General features: G+C 43.2%; 1 protein-coding gene across 2 annotated transcripts in view; it reads left to right on the top strand.

Moving 5' to 3' along the window:
* The window catches only part of TNRC6B (trinucleotide repeat containing adaptor 6B), a 712,161-nt gene that overhangs the window by 382,409 nt on the left and 308,575 nt on the right, over positions 1-21,177 (top strand). For both annotated transcript variants that reach the window (XM_033929420.1, XM_033929419.1), the window contains one exon: positions 6,394-6,439. In XM_033929420.1, the coding sequence (XP_033785311.1) occupies positions 6,394-6,439 (46 nt within the window). The remainder of the gene's footprint in view (positions 1-6,393; positions 6,440-21,177) is intronic.

The raw sequence follows: 21,177 nt of genomic DNA, 5'->3' as shown, positions 1-21,177 counted from the left end.
GAGTGCTTAAGATTAGGGATTGGACCAGCAATCTGAAGGAGGGGAAGTCGAAGTAATGTTTGATAGTACGGAGTTTCCAAAGAGTGGAAAAGCATTTTTTGACTAGGGCATTGGTATGGTCTTCGAAAGTGAGGCAGCGGTCCAGGATGACTTCGAGAATTTTAATGGTGGAATTGATTGGATAAGTTAGTCTGTTAAGTTGCAGGATGGTAGTCATTAATTTGTGGCTGGGACTTGCAAGGAAAAACTTGGTTTTATCTGGATTTAGTTTCATTTTGAACCGTGTGTTCAACCATGGTAAGTACAGATGCGATGTGTTGTTCTGTCTCTTGTGACAGTGAGGTAATAGGGATGATGATAGTAATGTCATCTGCATAAATTTAGGATTTCAGATTTCGGTCTGATAACATGTGGCCCAATGATGCCATGTAAATATTGAACAGAGAAGGAGATAGTGGGGAGCCTTGGGGAACTCCACAGGGGTTGCTCCAAGTATGGGAGAAGGTTCCATCATTGTGGACTTGGTAGGTACGGTTTTTTAGGAAGCCTGTGAGCCAAGTTAGTACCTGACCCGAAATACAAATAGAATCGAGGCAGCTAAGCAGTATGTCATGGTCTACAAGGTCGAATGCACTGCTAAGGTCAAATTGGAGTAGCAGTGCGCTATTTCCCAGAGAGAATAATTAGAGGAGGTGGTCGGTTAGTGAGGCTAGGACGGTTTCCGTGCTGTAGTTAGTGCGGAATCCTGACTGGGAGTCATAAAGAATGTTAAACTTTTCTAGGTATGACATGAGGTCCTGATTAACAAGACCTTCCATAATTTTGAGGAAGAGAGGTATGTTGGCAATGGGTCTGTAGTTGGTGGCTGAAGAGAGTGGTTCTTTGGAGGTTTTGATAATTGGAGACACGAGGATGTGACCGAGTTCCAGCGGGAAGTAACCGGTTGACAAGCAGAGGGTGACCCAGTTAAGAGTTCGGCTTTGAAGGGGATGGGGGCTGTTTCATGATGGGAAGTGGGCAGTTATCTAGTAGGCAGTTGGATTTAGAATATTTGGAGTACAGCTTAAGGAATAAGTTCCAATCAGGGTTTTCAAAGTGATTCCAGGTCATGTTGGCAGTTGAACCTTCATGTTCTAGAGTGGGTAGGTAGATTGATGGGCTGGAGCTTGTTGTTGCGAGAGATGTCTTCAGGTTATGAATTTTTTTGGCGAAGTGGTCGGCTAGATTTGTCGGGGAGGGTGGTAATTCTGTGGGGGAGCTTTTATGTGGGTCGATGTCAAATAAGGAGTTGACTATAATGAAGAGTTTTTTGCTGTTCAGGGATGGGGTATTGATTGATTGGGAGTAGTATTTGCAACGCTTTTCTTTGATCATTCTTTTGTACTCTATAACTTTTATTCGCCAGGAGTGTCTGTCAATATCCGTGCCTGATTTGCACCAAAGTCTTTCTAGTTTGCGTACTTCGCATTTCAGGGCTAGTAGGTCGGCGTCAAAGCAGTTGGCAGATAAACGGTGTTTTTTTCCTGCATAGTTTCAGTGGAGCAATTTAAACAACTAAACTTTCGTGAAGTAAGCTCTGTGCAATACTCTAAATTGACATTCTCGTAAGTTGGCAGATATCGAAAGCGTAGGAATACGCTTGATAAGACAGCCTGCATCTAAGTCCTGTGGAGACAAGCCTACATCTGGCGCCCATCATGTACACAGAGCTTCCCACGATTTACCAGGAGAATGAGAATACAAAACCTTATGTAATAAGGTAACAGTAAGCCCCTCCTCAATGAACTGACCAAAAAATTCCTTGAACTTAGTACCCAGACCAAAACGCAACCCAAGCACATTCAAAGAGTGCATATTGTGGCTCAATTGCAGATATGCATAGTAGTCCTGGGCTAAAATCTCTTCTATTTGTTGAAATTCCAACCATGGCTTTAAGGAGCCATCCGCTTGAAGAACCTGTGATAACTTAGGCCAAGTTGGGCCCACCTCAGGAAGCCTAGATTCTCCTGTCCTGACAGAAATTGGAGATTACCTTGAATTAGTAGCTGGCCCAACACCCCTGACATGCCACCGAACAATGCCATCAACACTCTCAAAACATCCCGTATGGAGCCTAATAGCAAACTAGAGCGGGGTGAACAGGAAGGAAAGACCTAGGTGCCTGAAGAAGAAAATTCATGTGCCAGGGAGTATAGAATGCCAATTCATACTCAAAACATGTATCGGTCCCTTGATCCAAAATCAAGTCTCCAAAATAGTGAAGCAGACAAGCTTGATTATAGGATTGCATGTCTGGAACACCCAGACCACCGGAGACCCAAGATCCCAACAAAAACCGGAAGGGCTTGCGAGGTTTCACTCCTCTCCAAGTAAAAGATGACAAAATTCAATATAAAACACGTAAATCTTTTTTCATTAACTGAATGGGAAGATTATCATTTTAAATAAATGGATTATCCTATGAAGAGAAAAAGGAAAACATTTCCAACTGTCCAGACGTTGGCGAGTATAATTCATTAACAAAGTCAAGTTAGCCTCCTTAAGTTGAGAGGTGCAGGGTGTCAATTGAACCCTAAGATATCAGAAAGAGTGATCAGCCCATTTCAACAGAAACCTCCCTTTCCAACTCTCCCGCAGTGCTCTAGTTGTGGCGAGAGCCAATGATTTATCTAAATTCAGTTTGAACCCCGAGAAATCCTCATACTCTCTGATGATCTCTAACGTGGCACACAAAGACGACTCCAGGTCTGTAAGGTGAACCAACAGGTCATCTGCAAAAGCTGACATCTTAAACTCAGATGCATCTATATGCATGCCACGAACGTCCATCATCTGTAGGATATAGGCATTACATTCTAAAAAACATTGAAACGTCGTAGTTTTTTAAAATTTTATGCAAAAACTGAAAAGAAATACATGATCGTAGCTGCAGACAGTAGGAAGGAAAAAGATCATGCAATTTTGCCAGTTGATCAAGAACCTTTGACTGAAGGAAAAGATAACTTTTGTGTATGAATAGTTTTACAACCCAAAATGTTTGAAGAGTATCAGAGAGTCAAACAATCCGTGAATAATTTTATAAGTAACAATACAAGCACATTTAAACTGAACTCTGTAATGAAATGGGAGCCAGTGTAAGTTTTTAAACAATGGAGTAACATGCTCAAATTTTGACTTTCCAAAAATTAATCGTGCTGCAGTGTTCTATATTAATTATAATCAAAAAACAGCAAGGGAATATATTTATCCAAGGTGATACTTATAAATCACTGTTGTACTAATCACCTTTGTTTTACTTCAAACACAAATTACAACACAAGTTGATGTGGTTAAGTGAACACTCAGACCCGCAGCTGAGGTCCGGTGAAACAAGTTCACGGAGCAGCTGTTAAGGAGACCATCATTGTTGTTCACAGTCTCCTCCACCAAACAAAGACTAAATAACAACACATAAACTTGAAGAAAATAAAATAATAAATTTAACAACAACTTAACTTTGAATGGTGTGGATGATACACATAACTGCTCCGGGCTCCTCCTTTTATTCACAATACCGACCCCCCAACCTAGGTTTCACCCGCTGGCTTCTTCAGGAGGGGTACTACAATTACAAGATGACTCAAATCAGCACTGCACCACACAGCTTGCTAACTTAATAAGCAATACATTTTGAAATACTCAATATAAACAGCCAATGTTAAGATATAATCAAAAAACAGCAAGGGAATATATTTATCCAAGGTGATACTTATAAATCACTGTTGTACTAATCACCTTTGTTTTACTTCAAACACAAATTACAACACAAGTTGATGTGGTTAAGTGAACACTCAGACCCGCAGCTGAGGTCCGGTGAAACAAGTTCACGGAGCAGCTGTTAAGGAGACCATCATTGTTGTTCACAGTCTCCTCCACCAAACAAAGACTAAATAACAACACATAAACTTGAAGAAAATAAAATAATAAATTTAACAACAACTTAACTTTGAATGGTGTGGATGATACACATAACTGCTCCGGGCTCCTCCTTTTATTCACAATACCGACCCCCCCAACCTAGGTTTCACCCGCTGGCTTCTTCAGGAAGGGTACTACAATTACAAGATGACTCAAATCAGCACTGCACCACACAGCTTGCTAACTTAATAAGCAATACATTTTGAAATACTCAATATAATCTTTTCTGATTCCCTGTACTTAAACCAACATAGATAGAATTGCAATAGTCCAGCTGAGCTAAAAATAACTGACTGGACCAATACTGCAAAATGATGTTGATAAAATAAAAGGCGGACACTTTTCAATGTGTGTAAACTAAAAAATACATTTCTTAATCAGATGATTTACCTGTTGTCTAGAATCCAACTTTACTAGACCCAATTTTGTTCTTTTCCAAGCGGTACCTTCACTACCAGTTTGTATATAGTTTTAAAGGCCTTGACGTTTTGAGTCTCGTTTGTCCTAGCACTGTTTTTGGTGAGCTTGGTAGCTAGGGATTACTGCATGTGAGAATACATTGGGCCTTCTTGTTCTCCAAGAAACCAAAGTCACTCATCTGTAACAGGTGTTATCCCAGGACAAGCAGGCAGCATATTCTCTACATGTGGGTGACGTCATCCACGGAGCCCCGACGCGGACAGCTTTTCAAGCAAACTTGATTGAAGATTTCAAGTTTGCTGGTGCTGCACCACGCATGTGTGTGCCTTCCTGCTCCACTAGAGGGCGCATCCCCTCCTCATGGTCTTCAGTTCTTAGTTTTCCGCTGAGCCAGAAAGCCCTGTCTCTCTTCTCTGCATTCTTCTAAGTGCCTTTCTAGCACCGCGGCTTCTTTATTTTGTTCGGGAGTCGCTGTGCGTTTGTTGATTGATCGTGTATTTTCTTTGTTTCAAAAAAAAAAAAATGGACTTTTTGTTGTGTTTCTGCTGGTTTTCCACCGGCAGGCCCTTCTTGGGCCTCAGCCATGCTGGCATCGAGTGCAGTCGTGCCAGCCTCTGAGACCTTCAAGCAATACTCATCCTCGAGGTTGCCCTCTATGGAGCGCACTGCTGCACCTTCATTACCAGTTTCATTGGCACGGTGCCAACTTCCGACCCTCGATGGACTTCGATGTGCCTCGACGTCGACTGAGGCTTGGTGCCTCGACGTCGTCGACTGAGGCTTGGTGCCTCGACGTCGCCTGAGGTTTGGTGCCTTGACGTCGCCTGAGGTTTGGTGCCTCAACGTCGCCTGAGGCTTGGTGCCTCGACGTCGCCTGGGGCTTGGTGCCTCGACGTCGCCTGAGGTTTGGTGCCTCGACGTCGCCTGAGGCTTGGTGCCTCGACGTCGCCTGAGGCTTGGTGCCTCGACGTCGCCTGGGGCTTGGTGCCTCGACGTCGCCTGGGGCTTGGTGCCTCGACGTCGCCTGGGGCTTGGTGCCTCGACGTCGCCTGGGGCTTGGTGCCTCGACGTCGCCTGGGGCTTGGTGCCTCGACGTCGCCTGGGGCTTGGTGCCTCGACGTCGCCTGGGGCTTGGTGCCTCGACGTCGTCTGGGGCTTGGTGCCTCGACGTCGTCTGGGGCTTGGTGCCTCGACCTCGACTGGGGCTTCGACCTCGACTGGGGCTTTGTGCCTCGACCTCGACTGGGGCTTTGTGCCTCGACCTCGACTGGGGCTTTGTGCCTCGACCTCGACTGGGGCTTTGTATTCTCACATACCCTCTCTCTTTCCCTAGGAGTTTTCTTTTTCTGCTCTATCATTATACTGGGGCTTGGTGCCTCGACGTCGACTGGGGCTTTCTTGCCTCGACCTCGACTGGGGCTTTCTTGCCTCGACCTCGACTGGGGCTTCGTGCCTCGACCTCGACTGGGGCTTCGTGCCTCGACCTCGACTGGGGCTTCGTGCCTCGACCTCGACTGGGGCTTTGTGCCTCGACCTTGACTGGGGCTTTGTGCCTCGACGTCGACTGGGGCTTTGTATTCTCACATACCCTCTCTTTCCCTAGGAGTTTTCTTTTTCTGCTCTATCATTATACTGAGGGACCAGTATTCACATGGTGGGCGAGAAGGCATCTGTGTATTTGCATTGGGGCACTGCCAGAACTCTTTTTAAGCTATGGACACTAGGCAGTGTCTACACAAGGCTCCATTGCATGATGTGAGAATATTGAATCTATTGACCTCGGAGAATGCTTGCTACAGGTAAGTAACTTCTCTTTATTGTAGTTGTATTTTCTTCAAAGAAATGATTCTACTCCCTTCCCCCCTTGGTTTTGTCAGTGCTTTGCTAGATGTGTATGAAAGATGTGTTCTGAAATTTTCATTTTGTTTTTAGTCTTCAGCCCTTACAGCCTTTCTCTCTTTATATTCTATAATACTATTACACTTAACCTAAGTGTTTGTTTTTTTCTTTTGGCAGACACAAGCAGATGATTCGTCTAACAGTAAGATGGACTTGCCTATAGGTGTGTATAACTGATATAATTGAACAATGGTATTAGGTGGGTCACATTTTGACTTCACTGGCAAAGAAAAGACTGTTTGTACTTGCCATACAAGGTTCCTCCTTCATTTCCTTTTAGATGTTTCAGAAGAAATCAAAAAAGATCTATAAGGTAAAATAGAAATTAGAGAATGACACGGTGGCTGTTACCTGTGGCTAGGCACGGGTAACCCGCCAAAATGGTGAGGAAAAACCTGTGTCCACCATGGCTACAGGGACAAGGCCATTCACCGCACCATGGAGCGGTGAATGGCCTTGTCCCTGCAGTTAAGGGAGGGAACGCGCTCAGTCACCTATTGCGCTCTTCCCTCCTGCTGCCGCCGAGTTGAAACAGCTCCATTTCTCTTTCCCTGCCTCTTACCTTCGTGGCCGCGAGTCTAAATTGTCTTCTTACAGTAGCCAGAGCGTTGAAGCTGCGTGTGGCTGCCATAAAGGTCATCTCTGAAGCAACCGGAAGTTGTATCAGAGACAACCTTTATGGCAGCCATATGCAACTACAACGCTCCGGCTGCTGTAAGAAGGCAGTTTAGACATCGCCGGCCATAAGTAAATAGCAGGGAGGTTTGTTGCACCAGTCCTGTTGTCTGGGGGGGGGGTGAAAGCACTACGAAGGTAAGGGGCAGGGAGGAGGAAATGTGGGGTGGAGAGGAAAAGACGCTGAAGGGAAATGGGTAAAGCAGAGTGGGGAGAAGGACGCTGAAAGCACATGGGGAAGACAGAATGGGGAGAAGGACGCTGAAAGGATATGGGGAAGACAGAGGGGGGAGAAGGACGCTAAAAGCACAAGAGGATGACAGAGGGAGGGGAGAAGGACGCTGAAAGGACATGGGGAAGACAGAATGGGGAGAAAGACTCTGAAAGCACATGGGGAAAACAGAGGGGGGAGAAGGACGCTGAAAGCACATGAGTTTGACAGGGGAGAGAAGGACGCAGAAAGGACATGGGGAAGACAGGGTGGGGAGAAGGACGCTGAAAGCACATGGGGAAAACAGGGGAGAAGGACGCTGAAAGTGGGGAGAAGATGCTGAAGGGAAATGGGCAACAGAAAACAGGGAGAAGATGCTGCAGGGAAATGGGGAAGAGAGAGTGGGGAGAAGACGCTGAAGGGAAATGGGGAAGAGAGAGTGGGGAGAAGGACGCTGGAAGGACAAGGATGCTGAAAGGACATGGGGAAGACAGAGTGGAAGAAGACGCTGAAGGGAAATGGGGAAGAGAGAGTGGGGAGAAGGACGCTGGAAGGACAAGGATGCTGAAAGGACATGGGGAAGACAGAGTGGAAGAAGACGCTGAAGGGAAAAGGGGAAGAGAGAGTGGGGAGAAGATGCGGGCAGGGAAGAAGACAGAGATGCCAGACTATGGGGGGGGAGCAAAGGGAAGAACGGTGCCAGACCAAATTGGAAGGGGGGAGAAAGGGAGAGGCACAGTAACAGAGCAAATGGAAGACGCAAAGAGAAGAGAGACAGTGGATGGAAGGAATTGAATGAGAAGATGAAGAAAGCAGAAACCAGACAACAAAGATAGAAAAAAAAATTCTATTTCTTTTTTTTTTTTTTTTGCTTCAGGATAAAGTAGTATATTAGTTGTGTTGAAAAAAATTTATAAACAAAGCCCTGCCAGCTGAACATCTCTTTCTCCAGTTCAGCAGCCAAAACTTTGATTTATAAGGAAGGAATAAGCTAAATATTGCAGTGCTGAGGCTTGTATGGATGCTGCAGGGATGGTGACAGGGCGGTGAATGGGATAGCAGTGACGGTGACAGGGTGGTGAATGGGATGACGGTGACAGGGCGATGAAGGGAATGGCAATGACGGGGCGGTAAAGGAGACGGTGGGCCGGGGACAGATTTTTTCCCCGTGTCATTCTTTAATAGAAATGCATACTGTGGTACCATGTAAATGGCATTCTTTTCTTTTTCTAATTTTGATTTGTACTGCCTTGCTATTTTACTAGAAAAGAGGGTATATTGAATTCAGTAAACCATAAACACTAATGGCCTCAATCTTGAAATTTCTCTTTTATGTTCTCTGTCAATAAACAGGATTAAATCAGGCATGCAAGTAGATAATATCATATGGTAGTACAGGGACAAAGCATCTCTTCCAAAGCTCAGAATTGTAAAGGTCTCAGCATGAGTGACCCTTTCTATACACCAGGGGTGTCAAACTCAGTCACATTAAGGGGCCGAAATCCAAAACACAGGCTAAGTCATGGGCCAAACCCCTCCCAAACTCCGCCCCATAATACTAAAAGTCCTAGATTTCAAATGTACAGATTTTAATAAAATGGGAGAGTACCTGAAGAAAGAGCTATTAGGATGGGAGGACATAAGAGAAGTGGAAAAACAGAGGTCTAAGCTGAAAGGAGCTGTAAAAATGGCTACAGAACTTTGTGAAGAAAATAAATAAAAACACGAGAAAAAGGAAACCGACATGGTTCTCTAAACTAGTGTCAGAGAAAATAAAGGCAAAAGAATTTGCGTTCCTGAAATATAAAAAACCCCAAGAAGTAGAGTACAGAAAGGACTACCGGGTGAAACTGAAAGAAGCCAAGAGAGAGATACGCCTGGTGAAAGCACAGGCGGAAGAGTAAATGGCTAAAAATGTCAAAAAGGGAGAAAATTTTTTTTTCAGATATATCAGATATATTTTTCAGATATTTCAGATGTATCGGTCCCAAAAGGACCGATAGACCAAACAGCCAACTATAGACCCATTGCCTCTATTCCACTCTACGTCAAAATAATAGAAGGACTAATTGCCAAATTCCTCTCCAATTACCTAGAAAATCATAACATACTCCATCCCACACAATCCGGCTTCAGAAACAACTTCAGCATGGAAACACTACTAGGATCTCTCTTGGACACAGCCAGACAACATCTCAGCACAGGAAAAAAAATGATGCTCATACAACTAGACCTTACCACTGCATTCGACTTGGTGGACCATAACATTCTACTACAAATCCTGGATACAATAGGTATCACAGATAAAGTATACACATGGTTTGAAGGATTACTTAAATCAAGAACCTATAGAATAAAAAACAAAAATCTGAACCTTGGTCAAACCCCTGCGGAGTTCCCCAAGGATCCCCTCTATCCCCGACTCTCTTCAATCTCTATACAGCCTCCCTCAGCTCTCAACTGGACAAACAAGTCATAACCTCCTACAGCCGATGACATTACCATTCTCATACCCTTCGATCAACCTGAGCTCTCCATGACAAACACAATATACCAAACACTAAAATCAATAGCAACCTGGATGAAAGATCACAAACTGAAATTGAACCCAGATAAAACGAAATTCATCCTCCTAGAAAACAACAAAATACCAACCATAACCAACATTGAAATCAACGCAATCAACTACCCCATACAAACCACCCTAAAACTGCTAGGAATAACTATCGACAGATGCTGCACCATGCAACCGCAAATCAATAAAACGATACAAAAGTCATTCTTAGTCATGAGAAACTTAAGACAAGTTTGGAAATTCTTCAAGAAAACTCAATTCCAGCTCATAGTTCAGTCCTTAATACTAGGCCTACTTGACTACTGTAATATCCTCTACCTCCCATGCCCTACAACCAAAACAACTACAAACTATCCAAAACACAGCACTAAGACTCATCTACTCATTAAAGAAATATGATCACATTACAGAAGCATATCTCCAATCGCACTGGCTTCTGATCCCAGCAAGAATACAATTTAAATTCTACTGCCTACTATTTAAGACTTTATACGGAGACAGTCCAAACTACCTGAATAACTGCCTCATCCACAACACCACAACCAGACATAGGAAAACTCACACCCCATGCTCATACCCCTCAATTAAGGAGATCAAATGGAAAAAACTATATGATGGCCTCCTGGCCACTCAAACAGCCAAACTAGACAACCAAATTGCAAATCTACTGACGGCATCCTTCGACTACAAGACTTTTAGAAAAGAAATAAAGACCATACTCTTCAAGAAAACTCTGAAAAAAGAAATAATACCGCAAGTGTCAAACTCCACCTCTCACTAAAGCCAACTACCCCAAACAAATAACCTTACCCATTTCTTACTCTTTTTGAAAATGACCAATTTTTTTTTTTTTTTTGTAAGTTCTTGTTGTAATACATCTTGGATAATTCTTTTGTAATCCGCCTTGAACTGCAAGGTAATGGCGGAATAGAAATCCCTAATGTAATGTAATCAGTGAAAGGAGGAAGATGAAAAATGGAATTGCTAAACTAAAAGAAGCTAGGAACTGATATGTGGAGAGTGATGAGGAAATAGCAAACATGCTATACAAATACTTCTGCTCTGTGTTCATGGAAGAAAAACCTGGAGAAGGGACCGAGATTGGCAAAGGTTTTTGGGGTTTTTTTTTGTAATATCATGTTTATTGAGGCAGAGGATAACCAGGTACAATAAGGAGGAAACAGTTGAGCAAAAGTACAAAGCAATGAGCAATGACCAAAACCAGCACAAAAGTGCAGGAAAGACAGGAAGTGCGATTATACTTACAAAATACATACACCCCATACAGTAGAAAAGAAAATAAATAAAAATAAAACAAGTGCAACCCTAAAGGGAAAATCTCCAAAGGGTTCTAGAAATAGAAAGTGCCCAACGAAAAGAAGTATAAAAGTACAGGCACCCCGGGTATCTCTGTCATATTATCCAAAACTCTAACAGAATCCCCAAGTGATTCAGACCATCCAAACTCCCATGTGCACTACAAACACTCACATGCACACACACATACAAACAGACTCCATACTCCATCCGAGCCCCGGGCAGAAAGGTACAGCTCTACACAGCAGGTGCTACAAAGTAAAAAGCAAGGGAATCGGGGAATCCCAGCCTCCCTGTACAGACAGGAAAGACAACGGGACAAAAGAGCAGAGCATCAGAGAGTCAAGCAGATGTCCCACAGGCCACAATACACCTTCCAATGATCCTGGTGTCGAGAGGAGTAGGAGTCCAGTTCATAACGGGCCTGCTTCATCAAAGCAAGCCACATAGAGTAAGTGGGAGTATCTTCAGAGGCCCAATATTGTAATATAAGCTTTTTCTCCAGCAAGATGGCATGCAAAGCAGATTTCAAAGAGGGTGGGTCCAAGCCATGTTGGATCCACTTCTGTACATCCCCCAGTAATAAAGCAGGAGCATTCCATGCCATAGCACAATGAAGCAGGTATGCACCGGAGTCCAGAATTGCAATTTAGTACAGTCAATAAAGAAATGCAAAAATGTACCTCGCTGGAGCCTGCACTTAAGACAGAGACTATTGTCCCAGAGGCCCATGATATGCCCCTGTGAGTGGGTGAGATACGCTCTGTGCAGTATTTTAAATTGGGTCTCCTGAAGGGAAACTGCTTTTACGTAAATAAAGAGATTGGAGGAACTGATGGAGATCATGGGTTGTGACCCCTAACCCCAAGTCAGTAGACTACTCCCGGGCCAGATAAGTCAAACAATCCTCCCCCCATACACATCCTACCCGCTGCATACCACGTGGAGATTCTATTGGAGGAGGCAGGGGTAGACAGAAGAATCTCATACCCAATTTCCATCGGTCCCCTTAAGCCCTGTTTACAAACTGATAATAATGGTGAATTTGAGTGTATGTGTAAGAATGGGCAGAAGGTAAATCCCAAGCTTCTCTCAATTGTGTAAGGGATGGGTAGAAGCCCTCCCCCAGCAAGGGCGATGCTAAAGTGACATCCCTCTCCACCCGACCCCACAATCCTGCAAGTCTGTGCAACCCAGGGGCGAAGTCAGGATTACGGATGAGGGACGGGAAAGGGGAAGTGGTGGGCAACCGACCCTGCCGCAAGCGCCACCACCTCCAATCCTTTTGAAAGGGTAGCAAATAAGAAAAGAAGTCTGTACCAGCTCCCCCAGGGCCCTGCCCTCCCCTATGGAGAAAGTAAGAAAAGGAGTAGGGCAAACAGCATTCTGCAAGAAGAGCCAGGGGGGAGTATCGCTGCATGGACACCATGTGTTCATGTATCCATCGAAACAGTGCCGCAGCATTGTAAACGCGAATATCTGGGAGACCGAGACCACCCTGCTCCCTACTCTGAGATAACTTCAAAAAGCTATTGCGAGCAGCCCTACCACCCCAAACAAATGCCTGAATAACCAACCTGTTGAGCTGTTCATCAGCGTGTGTAAGCCATACTGGGATGGTCTGAAGGGGATATAACAACTCGGGGAACAAGACCATCTTGACCAATGCGACTCTATTCATTAGGGAGAGAGGTAGGGAACGCCATTTGTGACAAAGAGTTTTAATTTTTCCAAGAGTAGCAGTAATGTTTGCAGCATATAATTTACTTGGGTCAGTATATAACATGATGCCCAAATATTTAAGTTTTCCAGGAGTAAGGCCTATACCTAGATGTGCACACCAAGAGGCTGAGGTGGAGGAACCCAGAATCAGAGCATCCGTCTTTGTCGAAGTTAATTCTAAGGCCAGAGAAAGTACCATAGAACTTAATAAGGGACCCAAGAGCTGGGACGGTCCAATCGGCATGCCTGACATAAAGCAACATATCATGAGCAAACATGCTGATATGGAATTTGTGGGTGCCCACCCGCAGACCCTCCAGATCGGGATAACAGCATATACAGATCACCAAGGGCTCCAAGGATAAGGAAAAAGAAGAGAGGAGAAAGGTCATCCCTGGCGACTACTCAAAGGAAAGGGATCAGAGATTCCGCCATTCACCAGCAGTTGCAACTTAGGATGGGAATACAGGGCACGCACCCAGGCAAGAAAGTCACCCTGGAAACCAAAACAATCCAGAACCTCAAAAAGGTGTGCCCAAGACACTATATCGAAAGCTTTTTCGACGTCCAGGCTCGTAATCAAAGCCCGGTCATCAGGAGCGTGAGAAGATTGTAACACTGTCAGCACCTTCAATAAGTTCATAGAGGCATGCCTAACCGTTACAAAGCCTACTTGATCTTCATGAGTGAGCACTGGTAGAAAAGAATTGAGATGGGTGACCAGGATACTCGCCAGGAGCTTAACATCTTGGCTCAAAAGAGAGATGGGACGGTAGGACCCCATGGCGTCTTAATAGTCTGCCTGGTTTCGGTAAGATGATGATATGCACCCGATTATGAGTATCCCCGGGCAGGGTCTCCAAGCGGAATCCCATAAAATAAGCTTGTAAAGGCAAAAGTGCCCCGGGATCTAAAAGCTTATAAATTTAGGGCCCAACCCGTCAGGGCCCGGAGTTTTGGCTAGTTTAAGGGTCTTTATAGCTGCTTGAATCTCACCACCCATGATAGTGCCATTAAGGACACCCTGTTGTGCGTCAGTCAGTTGTGGCATGGCAAGGTCACGGAGAAATAACGCTCTGGCTCCAGTATCATCTGGCGCCGCCGAATAAAGATCGGTATAAAACTGCACAAATTGTTTTGTAGCAGCCTGAGGATCGGTGTGGAGCTGCCCCGTTTGTCCTTAATAGAAGTGATGATGTGTCTGGCCTTGGGTGGTCGCAGCAGATTAGCTAAGAGGCGTCCCGATTTGTGTCCCCAGCAATGCAACTTATATTTGTAACAGTAAATACTGCAGTTTGCATGTTGATTCAACAAATCATTAATTTGAGTCTTTAAAAGGCCCATTGCGCGCCTGGTAGCATCATCCATACCTGCAACGTGTGTTCTGTGCAGTGCGTGCAATTCGCTGGAGAGAGATAAGAGTTTCTGATCACGGTTCTTCCGCTGCGCCATGGAATAAATAGGGATATGGTCTCGCATTACTGCTTTAGCGGCCTCCCAATATATGACTGGGCCGACTTCTTCGACCGAGTTAGTCTGAACGTAGTCCTCCCATTTCTGTTGAAAGAAGGTGCGGAAGCGAGCATCCCGGTAGAGTTGCGGAGACATCCGCCAAATAAGGGCGGCAGAGGAGGAGCTATATTACATTATATTATAGATTTCTATTCCGCCATTACCTTTCGGTTCAAAGCAGATTACAAAAAGAGTTATGGAAGAAGGGTTACAAAGTTAGATCAGAGATCGTTTTCAAGAGAGGGATAAGAAGGATCAGGGGTTGGGGAAGGGACGGTAAGAAGGGGTATTTCATGGTATTAAGCTTTATTAAGGGATTTCTTGAAGAGTATAGTTTTTATTTCCTTTCTGAACATCTTGTAGTCTGGGGTAGTTATCAATAGGTTGGAGATTTGGTTATATTGCAAGGATAAGCGTAAGAGAGCATGATCAGAGACCAAGGGCTCCAAAATCTGCGCTGCCAACAGTTTGGGAAAAAGCGCTTCCGAGATAAGAAGATAGTCAATTCGTGAGTAAACTGCGTGTGGGTGCGAGTAAAAGGAGAAATCATACTCAGTCAGATGCAGAAGATGCCAAGAGACCGAGTTCTTTCATTAGAAAATTTACCCCTTTGGCGAAATGATCCTTCGGTGATTTGGCCAGTTTGCAATCCCTAGTGGGGTTAGCTATGACATTAAAATCTCCCCTACTATAAGAGAGTTGGAACCCAGTGGTGCCAAAAGACCCACCAGAGAGGAAAAGAAGCCATGAGAGTAGATGTTAGGGGCATAGATGTTAGAGAGTACAAATGGGTAACCCCATAGCTCCCCTATTAAAATAATATACCGACCCTGAGAGTCTGCAATTTGCTGATAGGTATGAAAGGGTATATTTTTATGCACAAGAATGGCCACACCACATTTACGAGCTGTGAAAGAAGCATGCCCCATCTTGAGCTTAGCATATTCAAGGGGAGTCAAATGGGTCTCCTGTAAAAATGCTATATCAATACGCTCCCACTTGAGATATGCCAAAATCTTGGTTCTTTTAACAGGCGAGTGGATTCCATCTACGTTTAAAGATTTTACATTCAGCTGTGCCATAACATTAAAGCGGGTATAGGTATCAAAAGCCAGCAATAGAAATCATAGTATGGAGTGGAGGAGGCTGTCCTAGCCAATGCCCCCTCTAACTCACAACCAAGAACTGCCTAAAACCCAAAGAGTAAAAGGAAAGCCATAACAACACTAAGAGTCACACACACCCACTTGCCCAGCGCACAAACCCACACATACAGTCATACATACCCCCATGCACTCTTGTTCAACAAATCTCTGGAGATGGGAGTGGTTCCTGGGGACTGGAGAAGAGCGGATGTGGTCCCTATTCACAAAAGTAGTCACAGGGATGAAGCGGGAAACTACAGGCCGGTAAGCCTCACTTCGGTTGTTGGAAAAATAATGGAAGTGTTGCTGTAAGAAACAATAGTGAACTTCCTAGATTCTAATGGGTTACAGGATCCGAGGCAACATGGCTTTACTAAAGGTAAATTGTGTCAAATGAACCTGATTAAATTTTTTGATTGGGTGACCAGATAACTGGATCGAGGACATATGCTAGGTATAATTTACTTAGATTTCAGCAAAGCTTTTTACACGGTTCCTCATTGGAGGCTAAACTTGAAGGGCTGAAGTTAGGACCCATAATGGTGAACTGGATTAGAAACTGGTTGACAGACACCAAAAGGTGGTGGTTAATGAAAGTTGCTCGGAGGAAGGAAAGATGTGTAGTGGAGTTCTTCAGGGCTCGGTGCTGGGGCCGATCCTGTTCAATATGTTTGTGAGTAACATTGCTAAAGGGTTAGAAGGAAAGGTTTGTCTTTTTGCTGATGGTACCAAGATTTGTAACAGAGTAGACCCAAGAAGGGAGTGGAAAACATGAAAAAGGATCTACAAAAGTTAGAAGAATAGTCTAATATCTGGCAACTAAAATTCAATGCAAAGAAATGCAGAGTAATGCATTTGGGGATCAAATCGGAAGGAGCCGTATATGCTGGGAGGGGAGAGGCTGATATGCAGGAATGGGGAGAGGGACCTTGGGGTGATAGTGTCTGAAGATCTAAAGGCGAAAAACAGTGCGATAAGGTGGTGGCTACTGCAAGAAGGATGCTAGGCTGTATAAAGAGAGGCGTAACCAGTACAAGAACGAAGGTGTTGATGCCCCTGTACAGGTCATTGGTGAGGCCCTACTTGGAGTATTGTGTTCAGTTTTGGAGACCGTATCTGGAGGAGGACACAAAAAGGCATGAGGCAGTCCAGAGGAGGGCGACAAAAATGTTAGGAGGTTTGTGAGAAAAGGCATATGAGGAAAGACTGAAAGCCCTGAATATGTATACCTTAGAGGAAAGGAGGGATAGGGGAGAAATGATTCAGATGTTAAAAAATGTAGAACAAAATCTCTCATGATCGCAGGTCCAACAGCCCCTCTCTCGCGAGTCCAGCAGCCCCCCTCCTTCCTTCCCCTATCATGGGTCTAGCAGCCTCCCTCCCTCACTTCTGATCGCTGTTTAAATCAAATAAAAAATCTGCCACTTCTGTGGGTCAGCCCCTTTGTGCCTTCTGCCAAGGGCTTACCAGCCTCATAGAAGCTTCATCAACAAAGATGCAACATCGCAGGCGTGCTCCGAGACCTTCTTCCAGCCGAGTCCCTCCTTCCGATGTAACCTCTGGTTTTGTTTGGGCGGGGACAGGGACCAAGCTCACGAGAATGGGAACAAATTTATTCCCCACATCATTTTCTATGCTACCTTGAGAATGCTGAACAAGGGGGTTCCTGGAAAACCCTGCCAGGATCTCCCATATGGTCCTTACGGTGCTACTATTTATTGGTAATCACACTTACAGTATTGATTTCTTGATTGCATATATGCTCAGGGGGTTCTGAATCTATTAACTACAGGTATACTTACTTTTAATTTAAATTAATTCTTTTCATGTTTTAGTGTCTTCTAACTTGTTCATTGAGGGCAAAATTTGTTTACTTTCTGACCTTCTTAATTTGCAGATGGTAGTGTGCATTACACTCAAACTCATTTTTAGCTTTAATAATAGTACAAAAGGAAGTGGGAATGGACAATGAACACTCCACTGAAGATCACCGATGTAAAACCAACTTGTTTATTTCAGAAAAAGAACCAAGCAGAAGCTGTGGTCCTGACACAGCACTGTGTTTTGGCGTCTGAGGAATGCCTTTATCAGGGGTCACTGTGGCGTATATGTTCACAGATGACAGGTCTGGGATAAAACAAAACTCAGTCCAACTAATATGCCAGAGTTTAGAGGCGCTAGAGGGCGCATTGAGGAATGGCGGCGTAGTAATAGTGCTCCGGCCACTTCAATCAAATAATCAATAAATCATCGGTGTTTTGTCCACGGACAAAAGTATATTTTGGTTACAAACCTGTGCAAGCACTGATACTAACTTATGGCTGCTTCCAAGCTAGGCAAACGTCACAAGCCTGAGCCTGCATCCCTGTTGAAGTTGGCGGAGGATAAAACTGATCCCGACGCTATCCAGACTCTAATTACAGAGGTGCGGGCCATGAGGGATACCGTCAATGAAACAAAAGAAGACACTACTGAAATTAGGAATGATGTAGCCGCACTAAAGCAAGAACTCGGCCAGCTTTCCAGCAGTGTAGATGAGGTGGAAATTAAACTAAATACTTCACATGCGCTATCGAGCCACTTAAAAAACAATATAAGAAAGTGGTTCAACTCGAAAAAGATATTGAAGATCTTAATTTGCGATTGAGACGTAATTTTATTTTTTTTTTTTGTAAGTTCTTGTTGTAATACATCTTGGATAATTCTTTTGTAATCCGCCTTGAACTGCAAGGTAATGGCGGAATAGAAATCCCTAATGTAAAGTAATGTAATACTTGGTGTCCCGGAGGGGAAGGAAGGCGCAGATACAGTTAAATATATGGAAAAATTAATACCTGATCTTCTGAATCTGCAAATCACCAGAGATTTTGAGCTAGAACGGACGCACAGAGTTCCATCATTTTGTCCTGCCAATACACGATATCCCAGGGCCATAATAGTTTGCTTCCTTCGATATGCGCAATTGGTAGAGGTGATGCAGAAGGTGAAGTTTAAAGCGCCACTCAAGCTGGACACTCACACTATATTATTTGTTCCTGACTTAAGCAAAAATGCAGCTCAACAATGGAAACAGCTACTCACCTATCGGCCCAAGCTATGTGAGCTTAAAGCACAATTTGGAATGTTGTACCCAGCAACAATGAGGGTCACCTTGAATAATCAAACCAGAAATTTTACAGATCCCAAGCTACTGTTGGATTTTTTGGAGGAGCTTCAACCAACAAGTGTCAACAGGGTGTGAACACTGCAGTTCGGCTTGTTTCGGTAGCTCCCTGGTGTTCCAGTTCCATTGAAAAGTCTGGCGGCCATATTCTTCACTACACGTGGTGCCTCAGTTCAGCAAACCGACATGTTTGAACTAGTAACACATATCTTTCTTGCTGGCCTGGTTCGAGCATTCTTCTTATATCTCTTGTTGGTGCTCTTCAGTTACTCAAATCGGAACAGTTGTGTGATGTTTCCAATGAACTATACAACAGTGTTTATATTGCTTGTGTTGTCTGTCTGACTTTTCATGCTGCAGCACTTATTTTATTTGTCCGTTAGCATTGGGTATGCCACTCTTTCTTCTACCTTGCACAGAATACTTTATTAAATAAAGCAGCCCCATATCAGTACATGAAATTAGGATATGCGGTCCTATATTTTCTTTTTCCTGAACAATTTACTGTCCCGGTCAATTAGATTAATTCTCTTTCATGATGGATTCTTTAGGAATGAAATGTCACTATTCACATTTTTATATCTAACTCTTTGCAGACTCTTTTATTTTTATGAATTGTTTTCTTCAGTGCGTGCATATGAATTGTATAAATTTCTGTTGCGCAGGCTATTGCTTTATTTATTTTTTGCTATTCGATACTGATGGTTGTATTACCGAGACTTGACCAGCCATTTGCCTGTATCCCGGTTCCTATCAATATACTCATTTTCATAACTTGTTTTTATTTAAGCACAAGAATATCAATTAAGCATTATATGGATTGTAGCACTGCTCATACACATATAATTAACTCATATTCTTGGATTAATTTTAAAGCGCTGGGCACAGTATAAAGTTTAGCTTTTATCATTTTGACTTACTCCATTAGTGATTAATTTGAATATGATTGGTTGAGTAACTGGTATTAATCATTGTATTTGTTCTCCATCCCGCTTCAATGGTCATCATGTTATCCATATATTTTAATTTATGAATTCAGGGCTTTTGTAGAGCACTTTCTAACAATGCGGCACCATTACTTAATATTGGGACCATCAGAATGTTTAAGATTATTGTGGCAATGTGCCCGCATATCTACGCTGTTTTACTATTAAGTATTTACCACCAGATACTATTATTTATTTAGCTTTTGTATTTCTTTCTTGCAAATTGGTCCGATTCTTTAATTCACTATATACTAACTTATTAAAGGGGCTGATAGGACATCATTGCAGGTTTATATTCTAGTTTGCTGTACTACTATGACAATTGTCACTAAATGCATGTTTACCCAAATGCTGATTTTCTTTCTGTAGCACTGCAGCGTGTATTTTCCTATTCTTTTACAGCATAAATATTCTATTGAGGTGCTGTTTAATTCGTTTTTTCAGAAATATACATTTATCTAGATTGACTGATTGTTTACTGATTCTGATGATATACAGAATTGTTGTGACATATTGCCGGAGCTGTTGCTATGCTAACCTTAAGCACTCTCTTCCCATAGGGGTTTTCTGTTCCATGTCTTTTTTAAGACGGAACAGCCTTGTGGTACATCTGTCTGCTATTCTATACTATGTAGACCTTATGTGTTACTTTCTGGTGTTATGATGTACATGCAGGGGTTCTTATAATGTCAGCGCTACCATGTGCATACCTTACCAATATTGCTAAATGGTGAAAATATTATCATTAAATGTCAAGGGGTTTAATAATCCTATCAAACGAAAAAAGATTCTAGACTATGTCTCAAAAAAATCCCCTGACTCATTTAAGTATGTTAGAATCAGCCAAACTAAAAACTAAGTGGTCACTACCGGTGATTGCTTCGCCTGCCCAGCAAAAGAAAAACGGTACTGCTATTCTTATCAGAAATTGTGATAACATCAAATTGATAACCCAATCGACTGGCACCGAAGGTCGGTGGATTAAACTCCATTTACTGATTAATCAGATTGAGATGTCACTGCTTAATGTTTATGCCCCTAACCAAGATAAACTGGAATTCTTCAATGGGCTATTGGCAACTATACTGGAAGATAAAGTTCAAGCCCATATCTTAGTGGGAGATTTTAACCTAGTGTTAGATCCAATTAATGATAGAAAATCAAATGCCCAGTACAAACCTTCAAATGCATGGAGAAGCTTACATAATTTGATCACTCAGTTGAAATTAGTGGATGCCTGGAGACTCATGCATGGTAATGATAAACATTACTCATTTTATTCTGCCCCACATAACTCATACTCTAGAATAGACTTTTTTCTGGTGAGTAATAATCTTATTAATAGTTTATCACGCGCTACAATAAATGAAATTTCAATATCTGATCATGCTTCCATTGAACTCACCATTGATGGATCTGCCTTGACTAAGAAAGGGTCTACATGGAGATTCAATAATGCATTGCTACAGGAACCCACATTTGTAGAGACCATACGTATAGCAATTGCTAAATACTTTGAACTCAATATGATTGAAGATACTAGTTGGCTGACCTTGTGGGATGCTTTCAAAGCCTACATTAGAGGGGTGATCATA

Source organism: Geotrypetes seraphini, chromosome 2 (genome assembly GCF_902459505.1).
Source record: "Geotrypetes seraphini chromosome 2, aGeoSer1.1, whole genome shotgun sequence".
Taxonomy (NCBI): domain Eukaryota; kingdom Metazoa; phylum Chordata; class Amphibia; order Gymnophiona; family Dermophiidae; genus Geotrypetes; species Geotrypetes seraphini.
This window is presented reverse-complemented; position numbering and strand designations above follow the sequence as displayed.